Here is a 21,628-nt window from a genome sequence, read left to right as displayed (position 1 = left end):
TCTACCTCCCTCTACCTCCCTCTACCTCCCTCTACCTCCCTCTACCTCCCTCTACCTCCCTCTACCTCCCTCTACCTCCCTCTACCTCCCTCTACCTCCCTCTCCCAGACATCTCCCCCCAGAAAATACAAAATAAATCTCAATAACATATTTCAACAAAACAAAGAATACGATCTAACTTTTTTTTTTTTTAAGATAAGAGATTGTCTACAAAGAAAAACAAGAGAAGTATGTCAAATACAATACTCACATTTATTAGATTCATTTAATAGAGGCTCATTTATCAATTTACTTCGTCAACAAGAAAAACAAATCCCAAAGTACAATTGTGATTTAAAACTCCCTATAGCTCTTAACTACACGTGTCCAGTTATTCTTGTGGATAGCCAGCGATTGCATATTAAAAGCTACGGACAAGTACAGTAGTTCAATAACGAGGAAGAACACCAAAGCTGAATCTTAGAGACACAGGGTGTGTGGACAAGTACAGTAGTTAATTAACGAGGAAGAACGCCAAAACTGAATCTTAGAGACATCGGGTGTGTGGACAAGTACAGTAGTTAATTAACGAAGAAGAACGCCAAAACTGAATCTTACAGACACAGGGTGTGTGGACAAGTACAGTAGTTAATTAACGAAGAAGAACACCAAAACTGAATCTTAGAGACATCGGGTGTGTGGACAAGGACAGTAGTTAATTAACGAGGAAGAACGCCAACACTGAATCTTAGAGACAGAGGGTGTGTCCCAAACGGCACCCTATTCCCTATATATAGTGCACTACTTTAGACCAGGGCCCTATAGAACCCTATTCCCTATATAGTGCACTACTTTAGACCAGAGGCCTATAGAACCCTATTCCCTATATAGTGCACTACTTTAGACCAGAGGCCTATGGGTCGTAGTGCACTATGTAGGGAATAGAAAGCCATTTGAGTCACAGCCAATAGGAAGCCATTTGAGTCACAGCCAATAGGAAGCCATTTGAGTCACAGCCAATAGTATAAATCGGTGCATTGTTCCCTAAAAAGGTCAACCAGCTCTAAATACGGTCAACACGAGGTCATAGTCAAGATGTCCACCGTCGTGTTCGAGGGTGTTGTCGTCGTCGTCTCTTCCTCAATCTGCTGCAATGCATTCTGGTCACAGGGAGGTGGCGAGGTGGGCTGAAAAGTCAAAAAAGAGAACATCTGATTATGTCTGATCTACTAAGTCATTTTAAAATGTAGTAATGACCCGTCATCTAATTACAGAGTATTAGGACTTCCAAAATGACAGTCCTGCCCTTCTCTAAATAGACATTCATCATATTCACGTCAGGTATGTTCTCATTAAAAAAGTGCAGTGACCGAGCAGTGAGATCAGTAGAAGGACCAGCAGAGTAAAATGAGGTGCAGTGAGATCAGTAGAAGGACCAGCAGAGTAAAATGAGGTGCAGTGAGATCAGTAGAAGGACTAGCAGAGTAAAATGGACTTGGATACATGGAGGGGGTGGAGGGAGATTCTTATCGGAGTCCTGTATAAATGACTTACACTTGAGTCGGATGTAGCAGGGGTCACAGTAAGGCTTCCCGTTACTGATTCTGATCTGGGCTCTGACCTCTGACTCTCCAAGTCGGCACCTGCAGTCCACACACTGGGGGAGAGGAGAAGATGGACTGTGATTAGCTTCATTCAACCAGTGATTATCCAGCAACCCGCTGTAAACAAAGCAGTGCATGTTAGCCCTACCACCGTGGAGAGAGAGTTAGCGTTACCAGCCCTACCACCGTGGAGAGAGAGTTAGCGTTACCAGCCCTACCACCGTGGAGAGAGAGTTAGCGTTACCAGCCCTACCACCGTGGAGAGAGAGTTAGCGTTACCAGCCCTACCACCGTGGAGAGAGAGTTAGCGTTACCAGCCCTACCACCGTGGAGAGAGAGTTAGCGTTACCAGCCCTACCACCGTGGAGAGAGAGTTAGCGTTACCAGCCCTACCACCGTGGAGAGAGAGTTAGCGTTACCAGCCCTACCACCGTGGAGAGAGAGTTAGCATTACCAGCCCTACCACCGTGGAGAGAGAGTTAGCGTTACCAGCCCTACCACCGTGGAGAGAGAGTTAGCGTTACCAGCCCTACCACCGTGGAGAGAGAGTTAGCGTTACCAGCCCTACCACCGTGGAGAGAGAGTTAGCGTTACCAGCCCTACCACCGTGGAGAGAGAGTTAGCGTTACCAGCCCTACCACCGTGGAGAGAGAGTTAGCGTTACCAGCCCTACCACCGTGGAGAGAGAGTTAGCGTTACCAGCCCTACCACCGTGGAGAGAGAGTTAGCGTTACCAGCCCTACCACCGTGGAGAGAGAGTTAGCGTTACCAGCCCTACCACCGTGGAGAGAGAGTTAGCGTTACCAGCCCTACCACCGTGGAGAGAGAGTTAGCATTACCAGCCCTACCACCGTGGAGAGAGAGTTAGCATTACCAGCCCTACCACCGTGGAGAGAGAGTTAGCATTACCAGCCCTACCACCGTGGAGAGAGAGTTAGCATTACCAGCCCTACCACCCTGGAGAGTTAGCATTACCAGCCCTACCACCCTGGAGAGTTAGCATTACCAGCCCTACCACCCTGGAGAGTTAGCATTACCACCATGGAGAGAGAGTTAGCATTACCACCATGGAGAGAGAGTTAGCATTACCACCGTGGAGAGAGAGTTAGCATTACCAGCCCTACCACCGTGGAGAGAGAGTTAGCATTACCAGCCCTACCACCGTGGAGAGAGAGTTAGCATTACCAGCCCTACCACCGTGGAGAGAGAGTTAGCATTACCAGCCCTACCACCGTGGAGAGAGAGTTAGCATTACCAGCCCTACTACCGTGGAGAGAGTTAGCATTACCAGCCCTACCACCGTGGAGAGAGAGTTAGCATTACCAGCCCTACCACCGTGGAGAGAGAGTTAGCATTACCAGCCCTACCACCGTGGAGAGAGAGTTAGCATTACCAGCCCTACCACCATGGAGAGTTAGCATTACCAGCCCTACCACCATGGAGAGTTAGCAGTACCAGCCCTACCACCGTGGAGAGAGTTAAGAGGGTGAGGCAGGGAGAAAACAAGGAAAACCAAAGAAAGGTGACACCTCATGGATTCCTGTCAGACGTCAACAACCCTCCATACAGTTAGAACAGACAGTGAGCAGAAGCAGGACATGAATTCTGTCATGGAAGAAGATAAGACGGTGAAGCCAGTCAGTCAGTCAGTCTGCTACAGTGCCCAGGTGAAGCCAGTCAGTCAGTCAGTCAGCTACAGTGCCCAGGTGAAGCCAGTCAGTCAGTCAGTCTGCTACAGTGCCCAGGTGAAGCCAGTCAGTCAGTCAGTCTGCTACAGTGCCCAGGTGAAGCCAGTCAGTCAGTCAGTCTGCTACAGTGCCCAGGTGAAGCCAGTCAGTCAGTCAGTCAGTCTGCTACAGTGCCCAGGTGAAGCCAGTCAGTCAGTCAGTCAGTCTGCTACAGTGCCCAGGTGAAGCCAGTCAGTCAGTCAGTCAGTCTGCTACAGTGCCCAGGTGAAGCCAGTCAGTCAGTCAGTCAGTCAGTCTGCTACAGTGCCCAGGTGAAGCCAGTCAGTCAGTCAGTCAGTCTGCTACAGTGCCCAGGTGAAGCCAGTCAGTCAGTCAGTCTGCTACAGTGCCCAGGTGAAGCCAGTCAGTCAGTCAGTCAGTCTGCTACAGTGCCCAGGTGAAGCCAGTCAGTCAGTCAGTCAGTCTGCTACAGTGCCCAGGTGAAGCCAGTCAGTCAGTCAGTCAGTCTGCTACAGTGCCCAGGTGAAGCCAGTCAGTCAGTCAGTCTGCTACAGTGCCCAGGTGAAGCCAGTCAGTCAGTCAGTCAGTCTGCTACAGTGCCCAGGTGAAGCCAGTCAGTCAGTCAGTCTGCTACAGTGCCCAGGTGAAGCCAGTCAGTCAGTCAGTCAGTCTGCTACAGTGCCCAGGTGAAGCCAGTCAGTCAGTCAGTCAGTCTGCTACAGTGCCCAGGTGAAGCCAGTCAGTCAGTCAGTCTGCTACAGTGCCCAGGTGAAGCCAGTCAGTCAGTCAGTCTGCTACAGTGCCCAGGTGAAGCCAGCCAGTCAGTCAGTCTGCTACAGTGCCCAGGTGAAGCCAGCCAGTCAGTCAGTCTGCTACAGTGCCCAGGTGAAGCCAGCCAGTCAGTCAGTCTGCTACAGTGCCCAGGTGAAGCCAGTCAGTCAGTCAGTCTGCTACAGTGCCCAGGTGAAGCCAGTCAGTCAGTCTGCTACAGTGCCCAGGTGAAGCCAGTCAGTCAGTCTGCTACAGTGCCCAGGTGAAGCCAGTCAGTCAGTCAGTCTGCTACAGTGCCCAGGTGAAGCCAGTCAGTCAGTCAGTCTGCTACAGTGCCCAGGTGAAGCCAGTCAGTCAGTCAGTCTGCTACAGTGCCCAGGTGAAGCCAGTCAGTCAGTCTGCTACAGTGCCCAGGTGAAGCCAGTCAGTCAGTCTGCTACAGTGCCCAGGTGAAGCCAGTCAGTCAGTCTGCTACAGTGCCCAGGTGAAGCCAGTCAGTCAGTCTGCTACAGTGCCCAGGTGAAGCCAGTCAGTCAGTCAGTCTGCTACAGTGCCCAGGTGAAGCCAGTCAGTCAGTCAGTCTGCTACAGTGCCCAGGTGAAGCCAGTCAGTCTGCTACAGTGCCCAGGTGAAGCCAGTCAGTCTGCTACAGTGCCCAGGTGAAGCCAGTCAGTCAGTCAGTCTGCTACAGTGCCCAGGTGAAGCCAGTCAGTCAGTCAGTCTGCTACAGTGCCCAGGTGAAGCCAGTCAGTCAGTCAGTCTGCTACAGTGCCCAGGTGAAGCCAGTCAGTCAGTCAGTCTGCTACAGTGCCCAGGTGAAGCCAGTCAGTCAGTCAGTCTGCTACAGTGCCCAGGTGAAGCCAGTCAGTCAGTCAGTCTGCTACAGTGCCCAGGTGAAGCCAGTCAGTCAGTCAGTCTGCTACAGTGCCCAGGTGAAGCCAGTCAGTCAGTCTGCTACAGTGCCCAGGTGAAGCCAGTCAGTCAGTCTGCTACAGTGCCCAGGTGAAGCCAGTCAGTCAGTCTGCTACAGTGCCCAGGTGAAGCCAGTCAGTCTGCTACAGGGCCCAGTCAGTCAGTCTGCTACAGGGCCCATTAGCTCATGCTGTGAAGGGTCATTGAGTGTGCTGACAGGTTTGTAGAGGACCTCTCCTCCAACCAGGTGAATGAGGTCCAGACTCTCACCTGGAAACAGGCCAGGTGGAAGCAGAGGTTCAGGGTCTCAATGACCATGGCAGCCCCTCTGCCCATAGGACACACACACACTGAACACACCTGACGAGAAGTCAGCACTCTGCAGAGAGAGAGGGATCAGGAACACACAGTAAGAAACAAACAGGATGAGAGAGAGAGATCACAGAGAGACTGATCCACAAGGTCTGGGGGTAAGATGAGAGGATCACAGAGGGACTGATCCACAAGGTCTGGGAGTAAGATGAGAGGATCACAGAGAGACTGATCCACAAGGTCTGGGGGTAAGATGAGAGGATCACAGAGGGACTGATCCACAAGGTCTGGGGGTAAGATGAGAGGATCACAGAGGGACTGATCCACAAGGTCTGGGGGTAAGATGAGAGGATCACAGAGGGACTGATCCACAAGGTCTGGGGGTAAGATGAGAGGATCACAGAGAGACTGATCCACAAGGTCTGGGGGTAAGATGAGAGGATCACAGAGAGACTGATCCACAAGGTCTGGGGGTAAGATGAGAGGATCACAGAGGGACTGATCCACAAGGTCTGGGGGAACGTCCATTGAAAAGGTGTCCTCCTACAAATGCATTGGTATGTGGCTGGACGATGAGCTACAAGTTCACCAGGAAGATAACTGAAATTGGGTTTTTATTTTTGCATAAAGTCCCTTCTGTCTAATGTGTTATGAGGACTTATTGTTTATGCATGAAGCCTGTTCTCTGTTCCAGAGAATGGACTCTGTTCATCATGCATCCATCCTCGTTACTAATGCTAAGTCACCCCTCATTCTCCTCTCTGGGATCAGACTGTACGAGGAGACTACAGCACTGGAACTTAACATTTTGTTACGTTACAGCCTTATTCTAAAATGGATTAAATTATTTCTTCCTCAATCTAAACACAAGACCCCATAATGACATCACAAGACCCCATAATGACATCACAAGACCCCATAATGACATCACAAGACCCCATAATGACATCACAAGACCCCATAATGACATCACAAGACCCCATCATGACAAAGTGAACACAATATTTTAGGCACATTACATAATTATTCAGACCCTTTACTATGAGAGTCTACATTGAGCTCAGGTGCATCCTGTTTCCATTGATCATCATTGAGATGTTTCAAGAAATTGATTGGAGTCCACCTGTGGTAAACTCAATTGATTGGACATGATTCGGAAAGGCACACACCTGTCTATATAAGGTCAGAGCAAAAAGCAAGCCATGAGGTCAAAGGAATTGTCCGTAGAGCGCCGAGACAGGACTGTGTCGAGGCACAGATCTGGGGAAGGGTACCAAAACATTTCTGCAGCATTGAATGTCCAAGAACACAGTGGCCTCCATCATTCTTAAATGGAAGACGTTTGGAACCACCAAGACGCTTCCTAGAGCTGGCCGACAGGCCAAACTGAGCAATCAGGGGAGAAGGGCCTTGGTCAGGGAGGTGACCAAGAACCCGATGGTCACACTGAATGAGCTCCAGAGTTACTCTGTGGAGATGGGAGAACCTTCCAGAAGGACAACCATCTCTGCAGCACTCCAACAATCAGGCCTTTATGGTAGAGTGGCCAGACGGAAGCCACTCCTCAGTTAAAGGTAGATGACAGCCCATTTGGAGTTTGCCAAAAGGCACCTAAAGACTCTCAAACCATGAGAAACAAGATTCTCTGATCTGATGAAACCAGTATTAAACTCTTTGGCCTGAATGCCAAGTGTCACATCTGGAGGAAACCTGGCACCATCCCTACGGTGAAGCATGGTGGTGGCAGCATCATGCTGTGGGGATGTTTTTCAGCGGCAGGGACTGGGAGACTAGTCAGGATCGAGGCAAAGATGAACGAAGCAAAGTACAGAAAGATCCTTCTTGAAAATCTGCTCCAGAATGGGGTGAAAGTTCACACCGCCAAGACAACGCAGCAGTGGCTTCGGGACAGCTCTCTTGTCATACCCAAGAAGACTCGAGGCTGTAATCGCTGCCAACGATGCTTCAACAAAGTACTGAGTAAAGGGTCTGAAAACAATATATATTTTTTTAATAAACGTGCAAAAAATGTCTGTCATTATGGGGTATTGTGTGTAGATTAATGAGCGGAAAAAATTAATACATTTTTGAACAAGTCTGTAATGTAACAAAGTCATGGGATCTGAATACTTTCAGAATGAACTGTACATTTTAAAACATACAACACACAGCACAAGTCCTAATTGGTCCATTACCGGTCGTCCTGCTGTGAGACGGGTCGTGATTCGCCGGTGGCGGGTTCCTCTCCGGTGTTGGGTGGGGTGGAAGACGTGCTGAAGGGACGGGGCCAGGTAGGGCTGTGTTTCTGGGTCCCGTTGAGGTAACCCCCCAGGGCCCCACCCATGCTGTGCCGGGAGGAGGGGGGGTGGTACGGGGCGGAGAAACCCAGGGAGGAGTGGGGGCGTTGGGGGTTAGAGAGCAGGGAGGAAGAGGGAAGGTTGTCCAGAGAGTCGTACCTGCCGAAAGGTCAAATGGAGAGGTCAGATGGGGAGGTCAGATGAGAGAGAGGGGTACGTTCCAAATGGCACACCCCCTCCTACCTCCTCATTGGCCCTCGCCGGTTAATGGGTTGACACACCCCTCCTACCTCATTGGCCCTCGCCGGTTAACGGGTTGCCTCCCACCCCCCCCTCCTACCTCCTCATTGGTCCTCGCCGGTTAACGGGTTGCCTCCCACCCCCCCCCTCCTACCTCCTCATTGGTCATCGCCGGTTAACGGGTTGCCTCCTACCTCCTCATTGGCCCTCGCCGGTTAAGGGGTTGACACCCACCCCCCCCTCATACCTCCTCATTGGCCCTCGCCGGTTAACGGGTTGCCTCCTACCTCCTCATTGGCCCTCGCCGGTTAGTTGGTTGTTGGTTGTCAGAGGTGGAGCGTTGTCGTATCCAGCTGTTGTCGGTCAGCAGAGCCGTCCTCTTCCTCATCTCCTCCAGGATCTGTTGCCTCTCAGCCTCTACTACCGACATGCTCTGACCAGGCTTCCTCCTAGCGACCTCCCCGGTACCGCCTAATAACCAACCAGAGAGCAGAGTAACGACAGTATAACCAATCAGATCATAGTTACTACAGCAAGACCAATAAAGAAGGACAGTCGTTTGAGCATTGTCCAATGAGTGAAGAATATTATTCCAACAGGATCAATAGGTGAATAAAAAAAACCTCTATCACAATATAGAAAGGTGAGGACAGTCATTACCCTCCCCCGTCTCCCTGGGCCTCGGCTAAATGAGAGGACTGGTTAGAGTCATTACCCTCCCCTCCACCGTCTCCCTGGGCCTCGGCTAAATGAGAGGACCGGTTAAAGTCATTACCCACCCCACCACCGTCTCCCTGGGCCTCGGCTAAATGAGAGGACCGGTTAGAGTCATTACCCACCCCCGTCTCCCTGGGCCTCGGCTAAATGAGAGGACCGGTTAAAGTCATTACCCACCCCTCCCCCGTCTCCATGGGCCTCGGCTAAATGAGATGACCGGTTAGAGTCATTACCCGCCCCTCCCCCGTCTCCCTGGGCCTCGGCTAAATGAGAGGACCGGTTAGTCATTACCCGCCCCTCCCCCATGGGCCTCGGCTAAATGAGATGACCGGTTAGAGTCATTACCCGCCCCTCCCCCGTCTCCATGGGCCTCGGCTAAATGAGAGGACCGGTTAGATTTGACCAACGTGGTGTAAAGTGCATCAAGGCTGGGTTTGGAATGGGGAGTCCACTCATTAAACAGAGGGACAGTCAACAGTAGAGGCTGACCTTTCACCTCCTGTCTGTGGAAACCCTCCAACGACGGGAAGGACTTGGATTTCATCCTGATCCAACAAACACATAAATCAGTCAGGTTATACAACACCCTGCAGTACTCACACAACACCCTGCAGTACTCACACATCACCCTGCAGTACTCACACATCACCCTGCAGTACTCACACAACACCCTGCAGTACTCACACAACACCCTGCAGTACTCACACATCACCCTGCAGTACTCACACATCACCCTGCAGTACTCACACATCACCCTGCAGTACTCACACATCACCCTGCAGTACTCACACATGCTCACACATCACCCTGCAGTACTCACACAACACCCTGCAGTACTCACACATCACCCTGCAGTACTCACACATCACCCTGCAGTACTCACACATCACCCTGCAGTACTCACACAACACCCTGCAGTACTCACACATCACCCTGCAGTACTCACACATGCTCACACATCACCCTGCAGTACTCACACATGCTCACACATCACCCTGCAGTACTCACACAACACCCTGCAGTACTCACACATCACCCTGCAGTACTCACACATCACCCTGCAGTACTCACACAACACCCTGCAGTACTCACACAACACCCTGCAGTACTCACACATCACCCTGCAGTACTCACACAACACCCTGCAGTACTCACACATCACCCTGCAGTACTCACACATCACCCTGCAGTACTCACACATCACCCTGCAGTACTCACACATGCTCACACATCACCCTGCAGTACTCACACAACACCCTGCAGTACTCACACATCACCCTGCAGTACTCGCACATCACCCTGCAGTACTCACACAACACCCTGCAGTACTCACACAACACCCTGCAGTACTCACACATCACCCTGCAGTACTCACACATACTCACACATCACCCTGCAGTACTCACACATGCTCACACATCACCCTGCAGTACTCACACAACACCCTGCAGTACTCACACATCACCCTGCAGTACTCACACATCACCCTGCAGTACTCACACATCACCCTGCAGTACTCACACATCACCCTGCAGTACTCACACATCACCCTGCAGTACTCACACAACACCCTGCAGTACTCACACAACACCCTGCAGTACTCACACATCACCCTGCAGTACTCACACATGCTCACACATCACCCTGCAGTACTCACACAACACCCTGCAGTACTCACACAACACCCTGCAGTACTCACACAACACCCTGCAGTACTCACACAACACCCTGCAGTACTCACACAACACCCTGCAGTACTCACACATCACCCTGCAGTACTCACACATCACCCTGCAGTACTCACACATCACCCTGCAGTACTCACACATGCAAACACATCACCCTGCAGTACTCACACATGCAAACACATCACCCTGCAGTACTCACACATCACCCTGCAGTACTCACACAACACCCTGCAGTACTCACACAACACCCTGCAGTACTCACACAACACCCTGCAGTACTCACACATGCAAACACAACACCCTGCAGTACTCACACATCACCCTGCAGTACTCACACATGCAAACACAACACCCTGCAGTACTCACACATCACCCTGCAGTACTCACACATCACCCTGCAGTACTCACACATCACCCTGCAGTACTCACACATCACCCTGCAGTACTCACACATCACCCTGCAGTACTCACACATCACCCTGCAGTACTCACACATCACCCTGCAGTACTCACACATCACCCTGCAGTACTCACACATCACCCTGCAGTACTCACACATCACCCTGCAGTACTCACACATCACCCTGCAGTACTCACACATCACCCTGCAGTACTCACACATCACCCTGCAGTACTCACACAACACCCTGCAGTACTCACACAACACCCTGCAGTACTCACACAACACCCTGCAGTACTCACACAACACCCTGCAGTACTCACACAACACCCTGCAGTACTCACACAACACCCTGCAGTACTCACACAACACCCTGCAGTACTCACACAACACCCTGCAGTACTCACACAACACCCTGCAGTACTCACACAACACCCTGCAGTACTCACACAACACCCTGCAGTACTCACACAACACCCTGCAGTACTCACACAACACCCTGCAGTACTCACACAACACCCTGCAGTACTCACACAACACCCTGCAGTACTCACACATACAAACACTGAGCACAACTAGTCATACAAGCATCAAGGTGATTGACATACAAATATCACCACATGATTCATTGACAGTTTACCATCGCAAAGGTGCACTCCCAAGCCCCCTAGCTGGGTGAAACCATAGCAGTCTCTAGTACTGACTGACCTGTCAGCTATAGATAGCTGGGTGAAACCATAGCAGTCCCCAGACCTGGACGCAGAGGCAGCCAGGGCGAGAAGACAGAGGGCAGGGCGAGAAGACAGAGGGCAGGGCGAGAAGACAGAGGGCAGGGCGAGAAGACAGAGGGCAGGGCGAGAAGACAGAGGGCAGGGCGAGAAGACAGAGGGCAGGGCGAGAAGACAGAGGGCAGGGCGAGAAGACAGAGGGCAGGGCGAGAAGACAGAGGGCAGGGCGAGAAGACAGAGGGCAGGGCGAGAAGACAGAGGGCAGGGCGAGAAGACAGGACAATCACAGCAGAGTCAATTTGCAGACGTACAATGTGGGATTGTTTGACAGCAGCCAGCAAGTTGTGACTGACTGGTCCACAAATCACCTTGAATTCATAAACTAGTCATTATTTGTAGATAAGTCAGTCACAATTGACCCACAATGCATCAAGGATTTGGTTCTCTTGAACAGGGCCGTAGTGCCACTGGGCAGAGGGATGCCTTTAAACATCACCACTAGAACTACATAACAACAAAGGCGTGGTCTCACCAGTTATCTCCTTCTGCCAGGCCATCCGTCTCCTCTTCCAGGCTCCTCCCTTCTTGAGGATGAGGCTCCTCCCTTCTTCCCCCGTCGAAAACGTCTTCCTTCTTTTGATTGGATGCCACACGGGCAACAGGGGGCATGGGCTGGCTCAAGACTGGCTGAGGACTGGCAAGGCGAGCGATCCCGTCGGTCATCTCTCCTGAGCTCTCCATGTTCGGTGTGGATGATTTGACACAAGGGACTACATTTCCCACGATGCCTCTGGACGGTAGAGGATCAGGGGTCACCTCAGCCTGCCTGTATCCCTCCACCCCTGCCTCCTCCTGGGCCTGCTGCCACTCAGCATCCAGCCTCTTCTGGTCCTGCCGGTACTTCTCCTGTACAACATCGCAACAAGACAAGTAAACTGTCCAATCGGCATTCTCTCAGACTAAAGGTAAGTTTAGCCCAGAATTGGCACGTTTTATCATAACAGACACGGGCATGAACGGTTCCAATGGAAGCAGTTCCACGCTGAATCACTGAAGAGAAAGAGCAGTGATATTTACTCAGTGTGGGTTCCAGGCTAAGTGGGCTGTATGTCTTCCTGACCTGCAGTGGTATTTACTCAGTGTGGGTTCCAGGCTAAGAGGGCTGTATGTCATCCTGACCTGCAGTGGTATTTACTCAGTGTGGGTTCCAGGCTAAGTGGGTTGTATGTCTTCCTGAACTGCAGTGGTATTTACTCAGTGTGGGTTCCAGGCTAAGAGGGCTGTATGTCTTCCTGAACTGCAGTGGTATTTACTCAGTGTGGGTTCCAGGCTAAGTGGGCTGTATGTCTTCCTGAACTGCAGTGGTATTTACTCAGTGTGGGTTCCAGGCTAAGTGGCCTGTATGTCTTCCTGACCTGCAGTGGTATTTACTCAGTGTGGGTTCCAGGCTAAGTGGGCTGTATGTCATCCTGACCTGCAGTGGTATTTACTCAGTGTGGGTTCCAGGCTAAGTGGCCTGTATGTCTTCCTGACCTGCAGTGGTATTTACTCAGTGTGGGTTCCAGGCTAAGTGGGCTGTATGTCTTCCTGACCTGCAGTGGTATTTACTCAGTGTGGGTTCCAGGCTAAGTGGGCTGTATGTCTTCCTGACCTGCAGTGGTATTTACTCAGTGTGGGATCCAGGCTAAGAGGGCTGTATGTCTTCCTGACCTGCAGTGGTATTTACTCAGTGTGGGATCCAGGCTAAGTGGGCTGTATGTCTTCCTGACCTGCAGTGGTATTTACTCAGTGTGGGATCCAGGCTAAGTGGGCTGTATGTCATCCTGACCTGCAGTGGTATTTACTCAGTGTGGGTTCCAGGCTAAGAGGGCTGTATGTCATCCGGACCTGCAGTGGTATTTACTCAGTGTGGGTTCCAGGCTAAGAGGGCTGTATGTCATCCTGACCTGTAGGATACACTCCTGCTCCTCCTGCCACTTCTCCTGCCGCCTCCTCTCTTCCTCGGGGTCCCAGGACCAACTGGAGGGGGAGGTGCTGAGGGACGGCACCTGGAGCTGGAGGACAACCCAGAATATTACCATTCACACACCCCCCACCCACCCACAATACTCAGTCACAACACACACAACCTTTAAGAGACACTGTTCCCCCATCTTGTTCCTGTGACTTACATCAGATATTGCAGATGCCGATCCTCCTAACAGAGAGAGAGAGAGAGGGGGAAGAAAGAGTGTGTTAACAGTCAGCCAATGTGAGAATAAATGTTTCCCCAAATCGGGCTCACTTATATCACCCCATTTATCATCATTCTATTTATGAATCAGAGAGCACTGCAAACCAAGGACCCCACAGAGCCTTCTGGATGAATCAGAGAGCACTGCAAACCAAGGACCCAACAGAGCCTTCTGGGTGAATCAGAGCACAGCAAACCAAGGACCCAACAGAGCCTTCTGGATGAATCAGAGCACAGCAAACCAAGGACCCAACAGAGCCTTCTGGATGAATCAGAGAGCACTGCAAACCAAGGACCCAACAGAGCCTTCTGGATGAATCAGAGAGCACTGCAAACCAAGGACCCAACAGAGCCTTCTGGATGAATCAGAGCACTGCAAACCAAGGACCCAACAGAACCTTCTGGATGAATCAGAGAGCACTGCAAACCAAGGACCCAACAGAGCCTTCTGGATGAATCAGAGAGCACTGCAAACCAAGGACCCAACAGAACCTTCTGGATGAATCAGAGAGCACAGCAAACCAAGGACCCAAATAGAGCCTTCTGGATGATCTCAAACCACAGCTCCAATCAGCTGACATTCACACACACTGACTAGGTAGTAATCAACGAATCACAGAGCTGCCTGGGAGAGATGGTCCAGATACTGAGCACAGCACACACACACTCACCACATAGGTAGACCATAGAGCTGACTCCTGGTGAAGCTGAGCACACACACACACTCACCACATAGGTAGACCATAGAGCTGACTCCTGGTGAAGCTGAGCACACACACTCACCACATAGGTAGACCATAGAGCTGACTCCTGGTGAAGCTGAGGGGAAAGATCTGTGTTATGACACTACCAGTGGCCCGCTCCGGTAACAGAGCGGGTAACCGGGAGAGGTCCGCCTCCCACGGTAACCGGGAGAGGTCCGTCTCCCACGGTAACCGGGAGAGGTATATGTGACCAACTAAAGCTTCTCTGTATTCCCAGTCATATGAAATCCATCGATTAGGGACTAATGAATTTGATTTCCTTATATGAACTAACATCAGTAAAATCGTTGTGTTAAATATATATGAGCAGCAGAATCGAGGCCAAACAAGCGTCGCCAGTGTTGAGCTATTTCAGCCACAAAGCAAAACGCAAAGACGGCTTAATGACTAATTTAATATAAACCAACACAAGCCCCAGCCAACACCTACAAAGCCTGGCGACAGACATCGACTGTTACCTTTCTGATGAAAAAACTCTGCTCTCCTTTTCTGGGTTTTCAACACAATCAGATCATGTTCTACACGGAGGGGAAACAGAGGAAGTGAGAAAGAGGAAGTGAGAGAGTAACAGAGTTTCCTAAGAGTAACATCCGGGAACTACCAGGAAACTAAAACCTTCAGTCATTTCAACATCGTCTTCAGAAAGTATTCACACCCCTTGACATTATTTCACATTTTGTTGTGTTATAGCCTGAATTTAAAATGGATTACATAGATCTCATACACAATACCCCGTAAAGTATTTTTTTTATATGTTTGCAAATGTATTGAAAATAAAATGCAGAGATCTCATATACGTAAGTATTCACACCTCTGGTGCAATACATGTAGGAGCACCTTTGGCAGCGATTACAGCTGTGAGTCTTTCTGGGTAAGTCTAAGAGCTTTCTGGATTGTACAATATTTGCACATTAAAAAAATACATCTTCAAGCTCTGTCAAGTTGGTTGTTGATCATTGCTAGACAATCAATTTAAGTCTTGCCATAGATTTTCAAGCCGATTTAAGTCACACGTGTTACTAGGTCACTCAGGAACATTCACCGTCTTCTTGGTAAGCAACATCAGTGTATATTTGGCCTTCTGTTTTAGGTTTATTGTCCTGCTGAAAGGTGAACTCCTCTCCCAGTGTCTGGTGGAAGCAGACTGAACCAGCCACCACTATGCTTGGACATATGGAGAGTGGTAGTCAGGGATGGGTTTGTCCCAAACATAAACACTTTGTATTCAGGACAAAAAGTTCATTATTTTTGGAATGTTTTTAATTCTGTACAGGCTTCCTTCTTTTTCTCTCTCTGTCATTTAGGTTCGTATTGTAAAGTAACTACAATGTTGTTGATCCATCCTCAGTTTTCTCCCATCACAGCCATTAAACTCTGTAACTGTTTTAAAGTCACCATTGACCTGATGGTGAAATCCCTGAGCGGTTTCCTTCCTCTCCGGCAACTGAGTTAGGAAGAACGTCTGTATCTTTGTAGTGACTGGGTGTATTGATACGCCATCCAAAGTGTAATTAATAACTTCACTATGCTCAAAGGGATATTCAATGTCTGTTTATTTTTTACCCATCTACCAATAGGTGCCCTTCTTTGCAAGGCATTGGAAAACCTCCCTGGTCTTTGTGGTTGAATCTGTGTTTGAAATTCACTGCTAGACTGAGGGACCATACAGATAATTGTATGAGCAGGGTACAGAGATGAGGTAGTCAATAAACAAATAGTGTTCAAAACACTTATATCACACCATGTGAGCTCATTTCTGCTCCTGAACTTATTTAGACTTGCCATAAAACAAAGGGATTGAATAGTTATTTACCATATTAAACCCCCCCCCCCCAAAAAAAAAAAATTCTCAAAACATAAACACACTGACATTATGGGGTATTGTGTAGGCCAGAGACATAAAACCTACATTTTATCAATTCTAAATTCAGACTAACAAAATGTGGAAAAAGTCAAGGGGTGTGAAAACTTAATTCGTTACCTTTACTTCTGGTAGCCAGAGGATCGTCCCGAAAAGCCCCCTTCATGCTTATAGAGGTCACCCCCTAGGAGAGGGGAAAAGACATCAAGAGATTTACATTTTTCAGATTAGTTTGTAACGCGTTTCCTTCATCACTCAAATCATGTCAGTAATGCCTTAGAGAGATGTCAATACTGATCGTATGAAAATAGTGACACTGACCTCTTGTCCGTTGAGCTGGGCCAGATTCACCATCGCTGCATCTCTGCTGGTATCAGTTGGACCTGTAAGTGTCAGAGCATCACTGGTCAGATGGATGACCGAGGCCCGGTAAACAAGGCCTCTGACCCAGTCCCGGTCCACAAGGCCTCTGACCCAGTCCGGTCACAACACAGGCCCGGTCCACAAGGCCTCTGACCCAGTCCGGTCACAACACAGGCCCGGTCCACAAGGCCTCTGACCCAGTCCCGGTCCACAAGGCCTCTGACCCAGTTCGGTCACAACACAGGCCCGGTCCACAAGGCCTCTGACCCAGTCCGGTCACAACACAGGCCCGGTACGCAAGGCCTCTGACCCAGTCCGGTCACAACACAGGCCCGGTCCACAAACATTGATTCACAAAATCAGTACTCTAATTATTGATCCTCGATCAGTAGGCCGGGAGTTCGATTAGCAATCAGTAGCTTAATAACTGATCAATAGAAAGGCAATATTTTTACTGTGAACAAACATTAAAAACTAAATGTAGTGTGGAACAGGGAGGACCAAACAGTCAGGGTTCACTACGGAGCCCTATGATGGACAAACAGCCAGTCAGGGTTCCCTACGGAGCCCTATGATGGACAAACAGCCAGTCAGGGTTCCCTACGGAGCCCTATGATGGACAAACAGCCAGTCAGGGTTCTCTACGGAGCCCTATGATGGACAAACAGCCAGTCAGGGTGCTCTACGGAGCCCTATGATGGACAAAAAGTCAGGGTTCTCTACGGAGCCCTATGATGGACAAACAGCCAGGGTTCTCTACGGAGCCCTATGATAGACAGTCAATACTAAGGTTTATAAACGTGTGCAGGACAGACAAGAGAGACAGACACCTTTCCCAGTCACGTAGCCGTAGAACCCAACCAACAAACTGCTTTGATAAACAACGTTTCTTAACAGTTGGAAACACAAGAGAAACATGGAAGTCCATTTATACAACCAGTACTTCCCTTCTCCTCAGGGAGCTATTCACTTAGCTAGATGTGGTTATAGCCGCTCTTTCACATGACCCATCAATTTAGACAAGTGGTGAGGGACAAAGAACAGACAAGGACACTACAGGGGGGCAAGTGGTGAGGAACAAACAGAGAGGGACACCACAGGAAGGCAAGTGGTGAGGGACAAACAGAGGGGGACACCACAGAGCGGTGAGGGAAGTGGTGAGGGACAAACAGAGCTCCCAGCAGGTCAGGTAGAGTGTCTTTCGCTCACTGTTGTCACCATGGCGCTGTACGTCCATGGTGAGACTGCCCGTCTGCAGGGCATAGGTCATGGTGCCCTTCCACTGGCTGTGGGTCATCTCTGCCACCCTGTGCCCACCAACAGACACTATCTCATCACCTGCACGCAGCTGGCACAACTCTGCAGGACTACCTGGAGGGAGACGAGAGACTTTCACTATGTTGAGACTTTCACGTAGGACGATAGATACTATATATATATATAAGCGAGAGAGCGAGAGAGCGACAGAGGAGCTACAGGACAGTAGGAGAGAGAGAGAGAGAGACAGAGGAGCTACAGGACAGTAGGAGAGAGAGAGAGAGAGGAGCTACAGGACAGTAGGAGAGAGAGAGAGGAGCTACAGGACAGTAGGAGAGAGAGAGAGGAGCTACAGGACAGTAGGAGAGAGAGAGAGGAGCTACAGGACAGTAGGAGAGAGAGGTGTGACTGGAAATACTGACCGACCCAGAGGAAAAGTATACTGTTATAGATCTCCTGACTACAGGTCTCCAGAGTGGTTCTGACTAGGTCTCTGTTGTAGGGTAAGTCACACCTCTCTCTCTCACAGCTCTGTTTAAACATTCATGAATATCTCCCTGTACTGTAGCTACAGGACATGGTAGAACAACCAGTATGTCATTACTGATGACCCAGCCAGGTCAATTCAAACCTTTCTAGCACCAAGACACCTTTAGACTAAAACATACCCCCCCCCCAAAAAAATACAAATATTCAGCTGTTTGTTCAAACTTCTAGTCATCCAATTACTTACTGGTTGTTGATACATTTCTTTTGGCATCTTACCTACTTTGGGAAGCTCTTATTTGATTACAGCCGATGCTAACAGTACACAGGACATCCGTGTCCCCATCCATCCCCGAAGGAGCGGAGTCGACTCTCACCTGGTTGGATGCCTCCGACTCGTGCTCCTGTTGAGTCCCAGTGAGTGTTGAAACCAAAGTGTGGTCGACTGTTAAGCTTCAAGGTGAGACACACTCTGTCACTGGGCCGTACCTGAGGAGGAGACACACACTGTCACTGTGACGTACCTGAGGAGGAGACACACACAAGGTGAAGGTGACACCTGGCGATTCGATGTCCCACGAAACCAGACCCCTCCCTAGGGCAGGTTCAACCCTGTGCCAAGATGGCTGCTCAACGGCTTCAATACAGCACCCCAGTCAGCCAGCTAGGGTTTATACACATCGTTGTAGTAATCCAAGATGGCTGCTCAACGGCTTCAATACAGCACCCCAGTCAGCCAGCTAGGGTTTATACACATCGTTGTAGTAATCCAAGATGGCTGCTCAACGGCTTCAATACAGCAACCCAGTCAGCCTGCTAGGGTTTATACACATCGTTGTAGTAATCCAAGATGGCTGCTCAACGGCTTCAATACAGCACCCCAGTCAGCCTGCTAGGGTTTATACACATCATTGTAGTAATCCAAGATGGCTACTCAACGGCTTCAATACAGCACCCCAGTCAGCCTGCTAGGGTTTATACACATCATTGTAGTAATCCAAGATGGCTGCTCAATGGCTTCAATACAGCAATACTTCAGAACCAGAATCCACAACAGAAGCTAGCCAGCTAACTAGCTAGTAGTCAGTTAGCCACTGCTAGCGGTCATCAGCTAATCTTTAGCCCGGTCAACTCCTGCCAATCTGCGCAGCGCGATTCAACCCAGAGCATATCGGGGACTGCTTCCTCATCTCCACTTCTCCAGATTCCTACCGCAAGCTCTGAACCTTTTCACCTGGATCATCACAGCTAGCTAACTGCTATCCGAATGGCTACTCCTGGCTAACGTCTCTGTCCGGAAGCAAGCACCAGTTAGCCTCGTACTAGGCCCATCTCCCGGCTAGCTGAAGAGGTCCATCAGCCAATTTCTCGGGCTACAAAACCTTTTCTGCCAATTGGCCTGGACCCTTTTACTGCCTACACGGAGCCCTGCCGATCCATCACGACTGGCCTGCCGACATAACCGTCCGAGAGGGCTACAACAGACTCTTCCGTCGCGACTTCCCCCTCTGCTAGCCTCGGCCCGCTAGCTGTCTGAATCGCCGTGTCAACAGCTCGCCTAGCTACTCACTGGACCCTGTGATCACTCGCCTACGCATGCCTCTCCCGAATGTCAATATGCCTTGTCCATTGCTGTTTTGGTTAGTGATTGTCGTATTTCACTGTAGAGCCTCCAGCCCTGCTCAATATGCCTTAGCTAGCTCCTTTGTTCCACCTCCCACACATGCGGTGACCTCACCTGGTTTAATTGGCGTCTCTAGAGACTGTCATCGTCACTCAATGCCTAGGTTTACCTCCACTGTATTCACATCCTACCATACCTTTGTCTGTACATTATGCCTTGAATCTATTCCTCCCCGCCCAGAAACCTGCTCCCTTTACTCTGTTCCCGAACACACTAGACGACCAGTTATTATAGCCTTTAGCCGTACCCTTATCCTACTTCTCCTCTGGTCCTCTGGTGATGTAGAGGTTAATCCAGGCCCTGCAGCGCCTAGCTCCACTCCCATTCCCCAGGCGCACTCATTTGTTGACTTCTGTAACCGTAAAAGCCTTGGTTTCATGCATGTTAACATTAGAAGCCTCCTCCCTAAGTTTGCTTTATTCACTGAAATTTCCATCCCTAACTATAACATTCTCCGACAAGATAGAACTGCCAAAGGGGGTGGAGTTGCAATCTACTGCAGAGATAGCCTGCAGAGTTCTGTCTTACTATCCAGGTCTGTGCCCAAACAATCGAGCTTCTACTATTAAAAATCCACCTTTCCAGAAACAAGTCTCTCACCGTTGCCACTTGTTATAGACCACCCTCTGCCCCCAGCTGTGCTCTGGACACCATATGTGAATTGATTGCCCCCCATCTATCTTCAGAGCTCGTGCTGCTAGGTGACCTAAACTGGGACATGCTTAACACCCCGGCCGTCCTACAATCTAAACTAGATACCCTCAGTCTCACAAATTATCAATGAACCTACCAGGTACAACCCCAAATCCGTAAACACGGGTAGCCTCAGATATCCTGACCAACCTGCCCTCTAAACACACCTCTGCTGTCTTCAACCAGGATATCAGCGACCACTGCCTCATTGCCTGCGTCCGTAATGGGTCTGCGGTCAAACGACCAACCCTCATCACTGTCAAACGCTCCCTAAAACACTTCAGCGAGCAGGCCTTTCTAAATCTACCTGGCCCGGGTATCCTTTAAGGATATTGACCTCAATCCATCAGTAGAGGATGCCTGGTTATTCTTTAAAAATGCTTTCCTCACCATCTTAAATAAGCATGCTCCATTCAAAATAATGTAGAACTAGGAACAGATATATCCCTTGGTTCACTCCAGACCTGAATGCCCTCGATCAGCACAAACATCCTGTGGCGTTCAGCATTAGCATCATATAGCCCCCGCGATATGCAACTTTCAAGGGAAGTTAGGAACCATTATACACAGGCAGTTAGGAAAGCAAAGGCTAGCTTTTTTAAACAGAAATTTGCATCCTGTAGTACTAACTAAAAAAGTTTTGGGACACTAAAGTCCATGGAGAATAAGAGCACCTCCTCCCAGCTGCCCACTGCACTGAGGCTAGGAAACACTGTCACCACCGATAAATCCACTATAATTGAGAATTTCAATAAGCATTTTTCTACGGCTGGCCATGCTTTCCACCTGGCTACCCCAGTCAAAAGCTCTGCACCCCCCACAGCAACTTGCCCAAGCCTCCCCCATTTCCCCTTCCCTGTTGTCCGGGCCTCTGGCAGTCTATGGGGGTGCCACAGGGTTCAATTCTCGGGCAGACTCGTTTCTCTGTGTACATCAATGATGTCTCTCTTG

General features: G+C 49.9%; 1 protein-coding gene across 1 annotated transcript in view; it reads right to left on the bottom strand.

Moving 5' to 3' along the window:
* Positions 1-1,033: 1,033 nt before the first annotated feature.
* The window catches only part of LOC120051542 (LIM domain only protein 7-like), a 55,354-nt gene continuing 34,759 nt past the window's right edge, over positions 1,034-21,628 (bottom strand). Inside the window, exons 15-27 of the mRNA XM_038998484.1 lie at positions 18,678-18,789; positions 17,767-17,928; positions 16,516-16,577; positions 16,315-16,378; positions 13,508-13,533; positions 13,283-13,390; positions 11,869-12,242; positions 9,010-9,065; positions 8,091-8,274; positions 7,462-7,722; positions 5,225-5,333; positions 1,534-1,636; positions 1,034-1,166 (exon numbers count right to left, since the gene is read on the bottom strand). Of these exons, the coding sequence (XP_038854412.1) occupies positions 1,144-1,166; positions 1,534-1,636; positions 5,225-5,333; positions 7,462-7,722; positions 8,091-8,274; positions 9,010-9,065; positions 11,869-12,242; positions 13,283-13,390; positions 13,508-13,533; positions 16,315-16,378; positions 16,516-16,577; positions 17,767-17,928; positions 18,678-18,789 (1,644 nt within the window). The 3' untranslated portion in view covers positions 1,034-1,143. The remainder of the gene's footprint in view (positions 1,167-1,533; positions 1,637-5,224; positions 5,334-7,461; positions 7,723-8,090; positions 8,275-9,009; positions 9,066-11,868; positions 12,243-13,282; positions 13,391-13,507; positions 13,534-16,314; positions 16,379-16,515; positions 16,578-17,766; positions 17,929-18,677; positions 18,790-21,628) is intronic.

The sequence above is a fragment of the Salvelinus namaycush genome, chromosome 7 (assembly GCF_016432855.1).
Source record: "Salvelinus namaycush isolate Seneca chromosome 7, SaNama_1.0, whole genome shotgun sequence".
In the NCBI taxonomy this organism is placed as follows: Eukaryota; Metazoa; Chordata; class Actinopteri; order Salmoniformes; family Salmonidae; genus Salvelinus; species Salvelinus namaycush.
This window is presented reverse-complemented; position numbering and strand designations above follow the sequence as displayed.